At 33.1% G+C, this 16,921-nt stretch overlaps 2 protein-coding genes and 1 long non-coding RNA gene across 7 annotated transcripts in view; 1 reads left to right on the top strand and 2 right to left on the bottom strand.

Moving 5' to 3' along the window:
• Window positions 1–6,122, bottom strand: part of LOC126866590 (amphiphysin) — a 146,799-nt gene extending 140,677 nt beyond the window's left edge. For all 4 annotated transcript variants that reach the window (XM_050620390.1, XM_050620391.1, XM_050620392.1 and 1 more), the window contains exon 1: window positions 5,909–6,122. In XM_050620390.1, the coding sequence (XP_050476347.1) occupies window positions 5,909–5,977 (69 nt within the window). In that variant the 5' untranslated portion in view covers window positions 5,978–6,122. The remainder of the gene's footprint in view (window positions 1–5,908) is intronic.
• LOC126866599 (uncharacterized) overlaps window positions 1–11,107 on the top strand; it is a 156,404-nt gene extending 145,297 nt beyond the window's left edge. Inside the window, exon 6 of the long non-coding RNA XR_007689943.1 lies at window positions 11,050–11,107. This is a non-coding gene — a long non-coding RNA (uncharacterized LOC126866599). The remainder of the gene's footprint in view (window positions 1–11,049) is intronic.
• On the bottom strand, window positions 6,959–16,191 carry LOC126866594 (acidic leucine-rich nuclear phosphoprotein 32 family member A). 2 transcript variants are annotated; one of them, XM_050620410.1, is made up of 8 exons: window positions 15,900–16,191; window positions 11,412–11,555; window positions 11,119–11,238; window positions 10,032–10,144; window positions 9,836–9,942; window positions 9,662–9,735; window positions 9,404–9,494; window positions 6,959–9,155 (listed from the first exon to the last, which is right to left on the bottom strand). In XM_050620410.1, exons 1-8 carry the CDS (start codon window positions 15,945–15,947, stop codon window positions 9,094–9,096), a joined length of 759 nt encoding a protein of 252 aa, XP_050476367.1. In that variant the 5' UTR covers window positions 15,948–16,191; the 3' UTR covers window positions 6,959–9,093. The 2 variants fall into 2 exon arrangements, with proteins under 2 accessions (XP_050476367.1, XP_050476366.1); XM_050620409.1 differs by lacking the exon at window positions 15,900–16,191 and adding an exon at window positions 13,316–14,546.
• Window positions 16,192–16,921: the final 730 nt, after the last annotated feature.

The following is a 16,921-nucleotide window of genomic DNA, read 5'->3' as shown; positions in this document are numbered from 1 at the left end:
ATTAAATAATATGAATGAATAATTGTTTGAATATATTATTTGAATTTAAATAATTGATTAAAATAATTCAAATAGTAAATCCAAATCATTATTATATATAAAACAGCAAATAACTATTTGAATAAATTCTTATTGAATAATTGTTCGAATAAATTAGTTGAATTTAAATTTATCTATTAAAAACATATTAGAAAAATAATACTTTTACACGATGGAACTAGTTTCCCAACATGTAATGAAGATCAAATCAAGATCAAAATTCAAATCTCAGAATTTATATTTCCCTACTTGTAACACTTGCATCGACTACTTGTGATAATATAATGTCCACGACATTATAAACTACTATACCAAATGCGATTCGCATTTGGTTAAAAATTTTATCTAATATGTACCTGACGCATGGAATTTCTCTTTAAGTAAGGATCTCTTTGCGTGTTTATCTTTAATCTACGTGGATATGCTGTTGTGCAAACACTCTCAGCAGCTCATTATTTTCATATTTTCAAGGTACGGTTAGAAAATAAAGTGCATTGCTACGAGCACAGCGAGAGAATAAACGTGAAGAAAGATTTCGATGCGATCTATTGGTACTTCGTCCGACACGAGCGGTTTATTTTGTAAAACCGATCAACAAGCGAAGGAACCGGAACCTTTCATCGCATAATTAAGACATAAATCAACGAAGTAGATCGATGTTCCGCGGATAATAAAATTATGTCCGAGATACTTTTTATTTCGCTAATAGCACACATAGTATCGAACAGGACGAATGGATTGACGTTCAAACTGCAAATATTTAAACGATGATTCATTGGAAAAAATTCACCTATAACATAAATATGCAGAATATGCAGTGACCCTCGAAATTATGTGAATACTTATAAATATAACACGCTTGGTTGGCGCCGTAACAAGCTACGCCTATCGCGATTACGTTGAAAATATTCGAAAGCGATTAGAAGATTACAAAAATATGAAACTTACTAAAAAATTAGTATACAGTGTAAGTAATGATTAGTACAGGCATATATATATAATTAATTCCAAAGGTGATATCATAGTACTGCAATTTGCTAATGTAATGAATAATTGACTGCTCAAATACCTCGATCTGTTCGTAATAAATATCCTGTAATTTCATCCATTTGCAAATTCATTTCGCCAATATAATCGTGATAATCACGTTTCACTGCATTGCTAATGAAATTGCAAAATCTTTCGCACAACATAAATAAATAAATCCGACATATCCAGAAAAGTTTCTACAAGTGTTTAAATAGCTTCGTATCAATTAAAATACCAATTACAACTAGACTGCGAATATTTATGCATTTTTTTGAAATTTTACGATGCAAGAATGTACGGAATGCGTATGGTATACGAAAATATATAACACATCCTTAGGAAAGGTACTCGTTACAATTTTTAATAACTAATATCCAACCTCTATCTAAATTCCATTTCCTTGCTCGTGTCTATGAAGATATAAATCTGCATAAAATTCCGCGCTCGAATTATATCAATGCACAGTTACGTATTTCCAATCCTAATCGAAACTTCTTTCACCGTACGATCGAAGATATTGGCTTGGCAATTAAGTGATTGCGGATTTTGTCATTACCACGTAATGACAAAATCCGCAATCACTTAATTGCCAAGCCAATATTATTGCGATTTTACGAATTTCTACCGATCATTTGAACTTCCTCTGTCGTCCTTCGCAGCATCACGGATCAAATTCGACTCCCGTTTTTCCATCTTCGTTACAGACGACCAATCGTCCTCTCAGTTTCACCGGCACTCGTGCAAATGCTAAGCTAAATTCCGATACAGTGCACGATACGCTGCATTTCTACAGCACGAGAAAAGGCGCAACATCGTTTGCTGTGTTAATGGTCTTTGGTTTCTAGTACATAGGAGCACTGGCTTTCCTCGCCTCGAGTGACTCGCTGAACTTTTTACGTGCGAGTGCCAATGCTCTCGCGATCGAATCTATCGTCCCTTCTTCCTTTGGAACATCGATCCCGGCTTATCTGTACAACTTTGTCGTATGAAAAAGCACCTAAGTCTGTCTGGTCATCGAGACCGCTAATTTCTCAATGTTCGCCCGAACGTATTTTATCGACGCCAGATTTTTCATAAAAATCTTAATGTCACGTACCTTTGACAATTGCTCGTAAACGTAAACTGACACGGCAAAATCCTGTTTAAAGATTTTAGATTTTTGGACGATGATATTCTTGCTTTCAGTAGGTATAGCTTGGTTACTTTGGTTTATTATTGTTAGTACAGTATTATATGTGAACGTATTATGATTTCGTGTACAGCTAACGCGATACTCAATTTTTTTTTTTTTTTTTTTGAGAAAGGTTTTGGAGCAAAGTTTATCAATGGCCATAATGAAAATTTTGAAAATAACATAAGCAACTCGTATCGAGAGCAAAGTAACCTCGGGACTTTTCAATAGGAATTTGGAAAGTATATTACGTTTTGGTATTTTATTGTGATACGGTAAATTCAAATAGAAATTTCATTGTCAAGAAATTTTCGTATCTTTACTACTCGTTTACTTGGAAGATTATTACGTACATGTTTATCGCTGAATATCATAAAATAATTTTCTAACTTTATTGAATTTGAATAAAATTACTCGGCAACTTTATTCGAATATTTCGTTAACAATTTAACAATACGATAAGCTGTTTTCGTAACAAATATAGTATGCTTTGTGTTAAATAATAATATTCGTACGAATAAAATATTATTAATCAATGACACATCTGTGCATGAAGAAGCAGATACAACGAGAAGAAATCCTTTCACGGAGCTTCCTCGAGGTATACGAAAAGTCTTAGAAAGGTTTCACGCAGAATACCTTGAAGAGCTACTTAACTTTAGAACGTTTTGACTGCTCGTTATCTAAAAGAGGAAGATAACCATATTTTCAGAAGAGGCATTCGTCAACCTTCTCAATATGATCTTATCTAAAATCATCAAAACTCTCCAACGAGATCTATAGAAAGTTAAAAGATCGGAAATTAAATAAATTCTCATTGCAAGTATCATAACTTATAATTAATTCTTTTAACAAAAGATATTTCTCGCTCGTCTTTAAATTTGTTTTCTTATCGTGAAACATTTTTCATACTCTAAAATGACGACGTCGTATAGTTTAAATAGTTGGTTATTAATTTTATCGACTATAAATTAAAGACCAATTGGCGATTCTCGTTCCCTAAATCTCGTCGACTGACACACATTTTTAAGTACAAGTTTTCGAATGGAAGCTCGATTTTCTCCTCTTTTTTTTTTTTTTTTTTTTTTTCAATTGAAAACTACTCACCGATTCGGACGAGAGTGGTAGCCCTAGCATGGCAATACCATAGACCGGTTCTACCAGATAAGTCTGTATAACCACCATCACGAAAGCAAGTTAAGACACCTACGAATTACACGGTCTTACGGTATATCGCAGGTAAATACCAACGGCGTGTTTTCCTTCGTTGAAAATCTAAACGCAAAACGAGCGCGCTTCCAAGGAATCAATGATCCTTGCAAGTTATGTACTTGCGTACTCTATATAATGACCCACTTAATCTCAACCTTTAAAGAACGCTGTTTCCTTATAAAGATGTTCTTAACATATTATGAAACAAAATCACGTTAACGAGACGTTTCATTTGTTATTTCCTTTTAATTAATTCACGTTATTAAACTGTCACAGTTTAATGACGAATGGGAGTTCCAAGAATTTGCTGAATAATTTTTCTACTATTTTTTTCCATCTAGATGCTACAATTATATGAAATTTGGAGAAATTGAAATTGAATAGAAAGAGAGATTGGTTTAAAATCTTTACTTTGATTGGAAAAACGAAACAACGATTTAATTTATTTAGTTTTATTCATTAACGAATTAAGTAGGATCAATAGATATATTTTTGTACAACAGCGTTTATACGTTTTCCTGGTAAATATAACAAATCTGTTCTGTAACTTTTATTATACGTAGGACATTTTTATTTAAATTATTATAACTATAGTGCACTATAATCTGCATTTATATTGTGCATAAAAAACATTACAAGAAACTATAGTCTTAAATGAAATTCTAGATTAAGTTGATATATCCATTATTTACTTTATAAAATGATACAATTCGACCGTCAATTGTACACGTAAATGTTATAAGGAAACCGTGAAAGGTATATTGATAAAATCTCTAAATGTGTGATAATACAGGGAAGGTAAATAATGTTTAGACTAACGGTGTATGTGTTACGATCTTTCCCTATCGTCAATTAATTTCCAGGTCATTTTACAGTGGGTCAATAACTCCTTATAATTTAATCAGGAAATTTAGATAAAACAGGCAAGTTGAAAATAAAAGAAAACAAGTTGTTGAAAAATGTGATAACTGATAAATAAATAAATAAATGTGATAAATTTATCTTACTGAATCATTTCTCTGTAACAGCCAATATAATATTTATGTATATTTTACGTTACCTAAGCATACAAATATATTAATGAAAGTTGAATTCAAAATAATTGATAATAACACATCGCATAGATAAAACTTACACATCATTAATAAATATTTTTCCAAAGTTTAAATACGATGAATCCGTTACACGAAAAGGTTACATTATATTGAAAGATAATGGCAAGTCTATTAATGAAAAACTTTTTAAAAATGTTGGTTCAAGGTCTAAATTGTAAAATTTTAAATGTTTTAATTTATTCATAATATTTACCGATGCAGCAAGAATATACGATAACAGCAATACCTGAGTAATAAAAATTTTGGCCAATAGCGTCCAATACACGTTTTTAATACAAGCGTTACGTACTAACGTGTATCATGTAGTACCGTACAGTATTGTTAGGCACAAACTGGACGAAACTAACGATATGTCATCCGTTTTCTCCTAAAAAATAAAACGTACGAACGAAACTCTTGTCAGGAATCGGTTATATAATATAAAACGTTGTAAAAAGCACAACTCTACTTCTATTTGCAGAGAATACGTACAGATTTAATGTATAAAATTTAATGTATTAATTATAAATAGATTTGATGTATTTAATTTAATTATTTAACGTATAATATTATAAAAAGAATTGGGTAAAATACACTGACGAAGTGTATAGCGTATTATTACATTAACTCGATTTTTTGTAATTTCCAGGAACTGAAATGTATGCTGACACGTGCATTATAATAATACGATGTAAATAATTTTGAAAAAATACATAACGGAAAAAAGATTTCAAAGACTAAGATTATATTCACTGGCGGGATTGTAGCTCATTCTATTTTAAGAAATTCGCAAGTTTGAAAATGTAAGCATTCGACAGAGAGTAAAATATTCGTGTCACGTGATAATCTACGGCTTACAATAACGTATTTCGTTGAATAGTGTGCGGACTAACACTGAAGATGCACCTGTAACATATGCATTATTACGCTGAACTAGGCCCAAGAGTTGCATAATTGTCATTTTAAATGAAACTCTGCTACATAACTTGTACATGTTTACCGCTTATATAAGTCACCTCTGTACGAGCGCAAGAAAATCCAACAAATTGTTACCGGCTTCTTCGCAGATTCGGATACAGCCTCTCTTACAATACATAAGTACGTGTTGTCAGTGAGATGTCAAATTTTACAACCTTATACGAACGAAATAGATTATCTGGGGGGTTATGAGGCTACACACTGGAACATTTAAATAGCAATATCCATTCTTTCAAACACGTTGAAACATAGAATATGTAGCACCGAGGGTTGAAACGATTTGTAAAAGCACAATTTTGTTCGCAGCGTACAAAGGACTGACATGCTCTCCGAAGAAACCTGTTAGGAACGTACAAATGTATGTATGTCTTTTCGCAGCACTTACCTTCTCCTTCGCTCTGCCTGCATGTTTTTGCACTGTTTTCGCAATCAACGCACCCTTACTTTCAGCCATTTTCTTCACGTTACTTAAAAAACGATGACTTTGTTACTTCTCTCCGCAAAACACTAATTTCAACTTCGAAACCGACGTTACTAGCTTCCACAACGAACCACAACCTAAACGCACGAACGGAAGCGCGGAGAAACACTGAAGACTCGACACGAAACTGCGCGCCGAGCATGAATTACCGCACTTTCACAGGGCGTCGCCTATTGGCAGCACCGTACATGCTCTCGCGTATTTTACCTGTTGATACAGTAGAACAAAGGTAAAGATAGATGAATGAAAAAAATCCAATAGGATTAAAATTCACTTGAAACTGATTTTAGGATACTGAGTCGAAAAATTACTTTAAATATACATTAATTATAAGATTGAAAACTTTAGTACGAACTTCTCAAATATTAATTTATTAATCTACCATCCAAATAGATTCTTAAGAATTATAAATTTTATATACGTATACTGTAACGATATAAGTATTTAATTATGTGTATAAGGTTACAATAATGTCAAAGCAAATATACTTATATATATATATGTATATTAAACGTTATATGAGTAGTATAAACATGTTTATAATACATTTTTATAAATTAATGCACATAAAAATACCCTTTTTTAGATTAAAAACAAAATTAAACCTAAAATATAAAATTAATTGAGTGATACTTTAAATATTTCAACTATTAGTTATATAAATGATATTAGACACAGAAAGAACGAAAACGTTAAAACAAAATTGTTTTTATTTTGAATATAAAAGTCATAACTATATTTAAGATTTTAATTATTATGATTTTTATATTCAAAATCAAAATATTTCTTACTGCTTACATCTTCGTTATATGTATATATATAGATGCCATATACATATTACATGAATTACAGAGGAAAATAAAAGAAAAAATAAAATTCTTAATATTTTATATATATAAATATGGATTATGTAGAGAGTGGAAAACATATTAATAATATTTATCACACATCATCCTTGATTTGTAAATGATTTTATTAATAAATTATTTTTTCTTATTTTGTGATGAGGATTGCTCGAAATAAACAAACGTTATGATAAAGATCCACTTTAACAACGGAACAGACAGACAATACAGAGATGTAATAAATCTGATAATAGAAGGTGATAGATTCCCTTACGTAAATGGTCTATCCAAAATTGCAATTGACAAAAGTGTATGTGTCGCGGGACGCGCGGGATGTTTAATTATTTATAATTTAACTTTTTAATTATTTATAATTTAACTTTTAATACATCCGCGCGAGCCGCAATTACAAATTGCAGATTGGAAATTTACAGATTTGGACCTGTACATGTCATATACTCATTGTACCTAATATAAATTTGCTTTAGTCTTGGAAAAATTGGATAAGGCCATAACCAAACTGGCGACAAAGAGGCGCCAGATCCTCGACTCTACCATAATTTTTTTCTTATAAAACCGATCTTCTCTTGCACTCTCACTCGCTATTTCACTCCCATCCATACTCACGATCACGTAGTTAATTGGTAGTCCGTCCAGTAATCCACTTGCTACAGTCTCACCATTAACTACATCGTCTAATCCATCTTTCACTTTTACGCCTATTTCTCGATACTTTATCTTTCCACTCTAATCTAAATTTTGCGTTTCTGACTTTTTTTTAAATACAATTCAAAAGTGCGAAAGCGCAAGTGTAAATATTTGTTACTTTTTAAAAATCATAATTGTAATTTAATATTAATAATAATATTAATTATCATTACCCATTAACTTCGCACTTTAATCATCACGAGATGTGTCAGCGCTATGGTAACTTCAGAGACAGAAATTAAAGGTTATTATTGATTTACAGTAATTTTGATTCTTTTCTTTATGTTTAATATCATATTCCAATATTTAGTGACTTGTTGTTACATATAAACAATACACATCCATTAAGTAATTTAATCGTAATAATAAAAAATTCTACAGATTTTCTGATGTAAAAAAACATTTAATCATTGCAACTGAATGCTTGCAACTGTAAACGGGAAGATATTACAATGATGTCATTAATCAAATGAATTTCTCATATTAGAGCATAACACGTAGCACATGGAATGCCCAAAAGTAAATAACAATAATCTTAACAGCCATGTTATGTGCAGCTTAATGCCATTATATATAAACACCTGGAACTTAAAATTTACTAAAAATTACAAGAATACCACAATATCAATTGTGTTCTTATATTACTTCACAGTCCTTTCAAGATATCTTGAAAAATATCAAAACTATTTAACTTATATCAAAACAATGAAACACAGAAAATACTAAAATACCATTTATGTGCTAAACTGATTTGTTTTTGTTCATACCAATTATACATTTCAAACACTATTATTATTCTAATAAACGAAATGTACATACTTTTTTTTCTTTACTTCCTTATTCTTATGATGTAAATTCCTACCTTACGTCTTTCATAGATATAAGCTCAATGTATGAGCAACATATATTTATCTCTTTATTTTCTGTCCCAAAAATCACAGAGGCATAATGCACCTCAATGTATGGTGTAAACCTGTACAAAAGTTGTTCCTCATTTACTCTATACTTATTCATGGTACAATAATAATGTATTTAAAATGTAACTTATGTAACCTTAGTACTGATTAACGATGACTGCATTCCAGCGTGACCAGCCTTTGGCCGACTGGAGCTAACAGACAAATACGCTCCTTCAAGTGTAAAACTCCATTGTTGCCTTTTTCAAGTCATTCAATATGTGATCTTTCACCCACTATGCAACACCACTAATACTCTAACTATATACTCTATATAAAATATCGTTAGTATAACTAAAACGCGCTGTGCCCAGCTGGAATGCAGTCCTATTTTATCCCATCATTATCCCCCTTTCATTTTCATTCACATTCCTCTTCTCCATAATGGTAATCGTTTGTTGTTCCACAGACAATTCGTCAGTCAATGATTTACTGATAAATTCACACCACTAACTGTAGTCTGTCATTGGTCGGTCAATTAGTTTGATTCCCAGATGTTCACTCGGCGGCTCAATTATTGTTATTATTTATATGAATTTTACACTCATTCAACAGAATCAGAAGCCTGCTCTTTGTAATTCTAGTTTCCTGAGTCTCCCACATCTTCATGTTTTCTCTTCTTACCTCGAGCAGGAGATGACTCTATATAACGCGATAAAAAAGTAATAAAATTTATGGCATTATACTCTACGAAAATTATTTCCTTTTTAAATAACAAGAAAGACTACTTGAGACAGAATAATATAGTTCATTTTAAGGTATTTTATATGACAGTTATAGATAAGTTATAGATAGATGACAGTTATAATAAAATATTTAAGATAGTAGATTAATATTTCAGTAACAACAATAAAACCAATGGATCTATCTGAATCAAAAAACTTATTTACCTTCTTCTTCATCCTGTTCGTCATCTTCATTGTCATCATCTTCTTCTTCTTCTTCTTCGTCACAGAGAAAGTCGTCTTCATCACTTTCATCCTATATTATAACGATCAAATAAATGCATCCATTAATCAAAAGATATAAAAAGCCACAACATTAATAATCATCTTTAAAGTATCTTTAAATTAAAATGTAATTTATAACGAAATTATTACATTTTGTATACAGTAAAAAGTCTAAAGTTTGAAACATGAATAACTTACTTCAAGACCGTCCTTGTATACAGCTTCTAATCCTACATCACCCTCCTCAAAGACAAATTCTTCTTCATCTGAAACTAGAAAGTTAAATATTTGTAATTAAAACATAAATCTCTTTCTTCACTTTGTTTTGTTATTTTAATAAATGTTTAACCTAATTTTCATCTTTTAACTAACCTTCCTCACTATCTTCTTCATTAGCATCTCCATCTCCATCTTCATTCCCATTTACTTCATCATCCTCTCCTTCACTATCATCTACTTCACAATCGTCTGTATCAAATCTATATAACATAATATTTTTAATTTTATCTTTTAATGCATTAGCAAAAAACAAATCAGACAAATGAAACAATTCTTTAGCAATACATACCCATCAAGACATCGAAGGCTGGGAATAAGGCTAAAAACTTTCTCTCTATAATTGTCCAAATTTGTCACTTCATTATTAAAGAGATCCAAATTTTTTAAATTTTTAAACTCCTTCTGCAAAGAAAAACAATTTTTAATATATCTATTGATACTTACAAAAAGCATATATATATATATATATATATATATATATATATATATATATATATATATATATATATATATGTCGGAGATGGAAGGACACCGGAGCCGTCCCTCCGGAACTTCGGGAAAATCCGTAAAATCGTAATTAAAGTTTACAGTCGTAATTAAACAATTTGCCGTCATTCTGCCTAATTGTACTTGTTTGCGATTTGTGAAAATAAACTTGGGCTCAAGGCGACCATCAATCGCCAAACGTAGCCGCGGTCAACGGGAAGGGCGCTCTAACAAAGGTGCAGAGTGATGTTATGATCCTCATTAAAGGAAATACCCATAGAGGTACCCGACAGTAAAACATGCCAACGGTTCCTTCGGACAATGAATACCTGATGTTGAGGCACGTACACAGCACAAGTCTGGTTAGCCCGAGGACCCGCTATAAAACCTGGGTTTTTCGGCAATTAAGATCTGTGCAAACGGACAGGCAGCTTTTGTCTCAAATCGACCAATCGACAGCGACGTCGATCCGAGGATCTTGTGTACTTAGACACCCCACCATAGTTGGCCTCGGTAGCGTCATTGGGACGAAAATTCATTCTTTCTCGAGATCTCATCGGCGAAGGGAGTAGTACACGTTTGAGTTAGAGCAAGTATACCTATCCTCCCGTTGACCGTGGACTCGTTATCGAACCTAAGACCATCATCACTAGTGTCGCTAGTGCCTAATCGCCGCTGTTGATTGTCGGATCGGTAGTGTTCATACTCGTAGTATCAGGCCGTATCTTCGTTATAACACAACGCTGGCCAACTCCAAGGGAGGTCTGTCAAACGCCCACCACCCTGTTCCTGACTCTTCTCCGACATATATATATGTACAGGGTGGTTGGTAACTGGTGGTACAAGCGGAAAGGGGGTGATTCTACGCGAAAAAAGAAATCGAAACTTACTAAAGGTTGAAGTGTATCGAGATCTTTGATCTTGTTTCCACTAAGATTGAGATGAGTTAACTTGGGACTTGACTGAAGAAGATTTAAACCTCCAGAAATTCTGTTGTCACTAAGTTCCAGCTATAAAAAATAATAGTAATTTCTATTGATTTCAATTCATCTTTTATATTCAATATTACATTTTATTTAAGATATAAAATATGCCACTATATGTTATTCTTAAAAGTTTGCAAGAAATAAATACTTTGTAGATTACATTTAAGATAACAATAATAGATATGCTTTTTGCTTACCTTCTTAAGACTTGACAACTTTGGAAAGCCTTTTAGACTGGTAAGACCCACATTGATGAGGCTTAGTGATTCTAATGCAACAAATTCATCTGTCAGACCTACTATATGCGTGCTCCGACAATTGTCAAGAACAAGTTCTTTGATCTGAAAAAATAATAACATTTTTATAAGTATCGTACTAAAATACAAGAGCAGGTAAATTACAAATATTACAAAAATAGTATATCATATTCTATTCATAATTGTACCACAGATACCATATGTCTCCGTTTATTGAAAATAAATGTGTATAACGATATTTTACAATAAACGTAACTTTATATACAAATGATAAAAGCCAAAAATAAATAAAAATTTCCTAATTAGAAATAATAAATTTCTATGTATGTAGTTTCTGCATTAACCACTTAAAATTTAATAAATTGTACAAAGATTAGTGAGATAATGAATATCAAAGATTAAGGAACAGCTTTGGTTACAGAAACTGCCCGTATAAACGACGAGACTATTGCATTCTTAATTACATTTGTAAGCTCAGTATATAGTGAAGGCGTGAATACGAAAAGTTGGTGGTATATGAAAAAGGTAATAGTCGCTAAAATTCAAACGAACGATAAGCTTTCGCGGGAGATGGGCTATTTTATTGATCGGAGAAAGAGAAAGGTGAAGAGAGAGGGGAGATAGAAAGGAGACAGGAGAAACAGGGAGGGGAAGTGTGAGGGGGCGCTCGGGATACAGGGGTGATGGTAGTAGAGTGCACGACGCGTCTTGTTTAGCGGCATCAGAAAAGCCGGCAAGCGATAAGTACTGACTGCGGCACGCGACAAGCGAATCCGAGTAGTTTCAAGTTCTAATGTTATCGAAATTCATTTCTTATCGCAAATTGAAATGAATTTCGATACAATTCGTTTTATCTAAAATTTGAAATTGCATATTAAAAATATAATTACTCTATATTCTATTTACTATAATATAATCGTCTGAAACAATTTTACATAGTAAATGAAAAAAAAAATTGTTAATCGCTACTTCATAAAATTCGAATAAAATTCTGAATAAAGCCGAATATATCGCTGCGTAGCAAATTTTAGTGACGACAAACCGCTTTCACGCGAAGCCTCGTCGCATGTCCTTATCTTAGATTCACTGCCCGACATTCCGACCGGCCGGCTGATTGGCTGCGCCGTGCGTTGCACTGATCGTAGTGGAAGCGTTTACGAGAAGTTGTCGTGGCTTATAGGAGCGGATCAATGACAGCTACAAGTTAACTAAGAGATGGATAGAAGGAAATATTTGATGAAATTTTGAGATTAAATTAATTTAAAAAAGACATATGTTCTTATTTCATAGAAAATAGTTAACAGATTGTTTGATATGTACGTTAAAATGATAATTTGAAATGCAAAATTCTTAAAATAGTATAAAGAAAAGAAATTTCTATATAATGAAACTTTTAAAAATTAAAATAAAATATTATATTTTCGTATCGTTGATAATAATTTGCAGTTTATTTTTCCTAATATATTTAAATCGATTATTAATAAGAAATATATTTACTATTGTTACCATCAATATTTAAATTAAACGGAAAAACTGTTTTTGAAAAAGATTAAGAACGATATTAAGAAATTTCACTTGATATTAATGAAACATGATATATGAAATCGCGTTGCTTTTTATGGAACAGCTCATAAAATAGTAGCTACGGCACTGTTGAATAAACTGCATCGCAACGCCGGTGGTTAACGTGATGCAAACGCCCACGCATATGTATTATACTCTAATGTATCGAAAAATCTAGATAATGGTGTCGAGTGTTGCTCAATTGTTGTAATGAAATTCGTAATGCAAGGTAAAGATGTGAAAAATAGTTATTTTGATTTTTTTACTGCTCGAGAACGTACGCGTGTCAGTTGGTGACAGAGTGGACTCGTCCAAGATGGCTGCACAGTGATCAGTAATACGCCATAAGACATTATCGGAGATTAGATACATAAGAAACCTTATGATCGGTTCAGCATCGTTCGTATACATTTTAATGGCTGGAAATAATCTTAGAACATATGCTATCTTACAAAATGTAGACAAATCTAATTGTCAATAAGAATACACTCGCGCGCACCGGAAGACAATGGCGACGTTCACTCGCACGCGCATCTCATGGCAGCACCTCATGGCACGCACAACTCTTCCCGCTGATAATTGATTTACATAATATACTTTTACCACTTGTGAAAAAATATGTAGACCGTGTAAAATATGGCACGGATTAAAAAAAAAATGTCACAATATTAATTTAACAATTCCAATTACGTTTATATGTATATCTAAACCTATATTAAAGGCGATGTAAAAGAATATTTATTGTTAAGAGAATTGTAGTGTAAAATACGATTCACGATTTATTGCTTTTTCAAGCCAGATTTCATGTAATAGATATACCTTTTGAGTTTTACACGGTAGTTTATAAATAGTGTCACATTTTACATTAATTATATTCGGTTTTCGACTCATATATTAACTACAATTCCAATTTTGTCACGAAAGAAACAAATCAACTGATATACGTAGTATCTGTAACGAAGAAATGAATTACGATGCAAAATACAATCTTCGGTTCTTATTGTCTGGTAAATTCTTTCAAGTTCAAGTTTCCATTTGACCTTGGTGGATTTAACGTTCTTGGAATACCGAAAATCGCGGTCAAAGGACTGTTAAGTTCTGACATAATACTTTATGTGTAAGCACCCATAACTTGTCAGCAGATGCATATGAGGTTGCATATGTTTCGAAATTCGTTCGAAAGGGGCACCATCTTGTCAAAGCCTTTTTGTACTTCACTATTGCGTTGTACATAAGATCAACGAAGAAGCACATTGCTAATGATATTGTAATATATTTGAAACAAACAATTTTCTAAAATGCCGTATAAACGATCTGCTACGACGTGGTTGCCTCTGTTAATAGGAACACACGTACGATGCACGGTAGTTTAAAAAGAGAGGCTCCTAGAGACAGCCACGCCACGCTATAATTTGATCACTCGACTTGCGTATAACATGGCATTTTAAATAAGAAACGATTATGTTTGAAATTACTTGATTCTCTCAAAGAAATTTATCGATTATGGAAACGTACAAATAATACAGTACTATATTGATAGAGGAACTTTCTAAAAAAACAACGTTACTTTCACACATTTTCCAAAATATTTTTAAGATAAATTTGTTATAGAAAAATTATTACACGAAAAATCGTCTAGAAAATATTTTATCGAATTTATTTTAACGTTCTAATTGAGAAACGCGTGTTTATACAACATTAGAACCTAAATACAAAAAATTAATTTCTCTTTGAAATTAATAATAGAAAGGTATGCTAGAAATTTTTTAATTCGAATACTTGTTCTCTAGAAGAAAAATTTCAGAAATATAGAACTGATTAATTACGAAATTATTGAATACGTTTTTAAAAATTAATTAATTATTGGTCCTGTAACCGAGGCAAACTATGTTATGAAAATAACAATGGAGTTACTACCCGTTTAGTTGCTTAATATTTGCGTAAATATTTTTCGTTCAACTTCCTCAAATTGATCGAAATAAGCACAAAAAATCAGCCATTGCAAAGAGCAATATCTCCATTGATTAAACATGTTTTACTTTCTATGCCAACGACGCTAATTCTACGATGTATTACATCACAAATCAGCAAGATGTAGTATATATAATACTATAGGTTTTATAGTAAATAAAATAATTCAAGTTCAAATGTATTTAGCTGCGGGTTGTATAGTGCTTTCTCTATGAACGTAATAACATCTGCGGCGCGATAAGGGACACTTCGTAATTCAATAGAAAGCTCCGTACGCTAGAAAAACTTGAGAAAATTTGATAAACGATTGGTTGATCAACTATTCGTTGAATTCAGAGAACCAATCAGCTTTCGAGTTTCTCAATTTTCCAGCTTATACGATACAACTGGCAACTCGGAATCTTTTCTAACTGTATCAGTTTCTTCAAATTTTCCGGGAATCTGGTAAAAAGACACACGCGATAACAGAGTACGAACTCGAAATAAAATATCGGGACGAAGAGAGGGAAGCAATAGGAGAAAACGCGTCATGTCGAGAGACGAAGTAATGAAAAATGAAGGAGACAGGCCGTTTAAGCGAACCACGCCATGCCTGTTACTCTTGTGGTAATCGTAGCATCTCGTGTCGGCATCGAGAACACGTCTTCTTGCCCGATAAATCGTCGAAGCCACGCGGTCACCGTCAAGAAATCCGAGTTCTCGTGCGTCTTCGAGAAGCCAGTGGCGTGCCGCAGAGCGAGTGCGTGGTGTCGGTGTCGCGCGAGGGAACACAATTCTCTCTCTGCACCCGCTCTCAGACCTGTACACGATAGAACACCAAGCACGCAACAACCCGCTGTATCGTTCTCGTGTCGAGCAAAGCAGTACAATAAAATAAAGTGGGGTTCGGCTTACTTCACCGGGGTTCCTTCCCCGTTTTTCGAGCTCTATCCGTTTCTCCATGGCCGGCAAACCCGTTTCTAACTCCGTACACAGATCACTACACCTTCCTGCGTCGCAACAACTCGTCGCAACCTTGCTTTCAAACCGGGAATATGACGGACGGACCACGGTCGGTCACTAGTCGGACAGAGCCACCACCGTACCGAGGAGCCAACCCAACGGCAGTTCGATTCTGGCCTAGGCCCTATGCTCGCTACACTCGACTCACCGGACTGGCGGGGCCCCCACACAATAACAACCCACGAGGCGGGAAACGAAACACATGTCTGGCACTACTTTCGAAGCGACCAATCCCGTTCTTTTGTTCGCTCACGGTACCGATCGACCTGACATCTCGCGGCCTTTTACGCAACTTCACTTTAGCGCGGCTAAATTCATTTCCTTTATATATCTAATTAGACCGAGAGAATTTTCATTCATACAACTCTCCAACGCTTTTCTATTTAAACGTTCGTTGCTTTATTAATCAATCCAGATACTCAATTTCAGGGCTAATACACAAATTGTCTCTTTTTTATTAATGATGGAAGAATTTGGTAGTTTGCACCCGTTACCGCAATCATTTTGAAGCTTCCGGCGCTCGTGTTAGACTAAGAGATTCCTTATGCTTACTTTATTTTACGTAACGTCACCTAAGAAAATCCGACGTAATTCTATGAGCAACTGACTATTTGGCGTTGGAATGAACCGATGCTCTTTGTTCTAGTATCCATTAATATTAACTGATATTAAACAATTGCATATGCGAGATATCGAACTTGACATCGAAATTCATATATCGATAAGACGAAACAATTTGAAATATGTTTCATACTTTCTCTTATTTAATATTCAATTTATTGCTATTTACTATTTTTATTACATATTAATTTTTTTGTAGAATATACACACACACGGCAAATTAATAATAACAATTGTGATTACAGTCTATAATATTATTAAAAGGTTTGATTTAATATACATATAATTTATAT

Source organism: Bombus huntii, chromosome 6, assembly GCF_024542735.1.
Source record: "Bombus huntii isolate Logan2020A chromosome 6, iyBomHunt1.1, whole genome shotgun sequence".
In the NCBI taxonomy this organism is placed as follows: Eukaryota; Metazoa; Arthropoda; class Insecta; order Hymenoptera; family Apidae; genus Bombus; species Bombus huntii.
Note: the sequence above shows the minus strand (reverse complement) of the source record. Positions and strands in the feature narration are given on the sequence as shown.

Bases quoted from the DNA above. Each gene is read 5' to 3' on its own strand.
- LOC126866594 (XM_050620409.1), bottom strand. From the start codon at position 13,387: ATGTCTTATGGCGTATTACTGATCACTGTGCAGCCATCTTGGACGAGT. The intron at 11,239-11,411 runs GTAAGCAAAAAG...TATTTTTTATAG, and splicing joins AGTTGTCAAGTCTTAAGAAG to CTGGAACTTAGTGACAACAG. The intron at 9,736-9,835 runs GTTAGTTAAAAG...TTAACTTTCTAG, and splicing joins TGAAGAAGATAGTGAGGAAG to TTTCAGATGAAGAAGAATTT.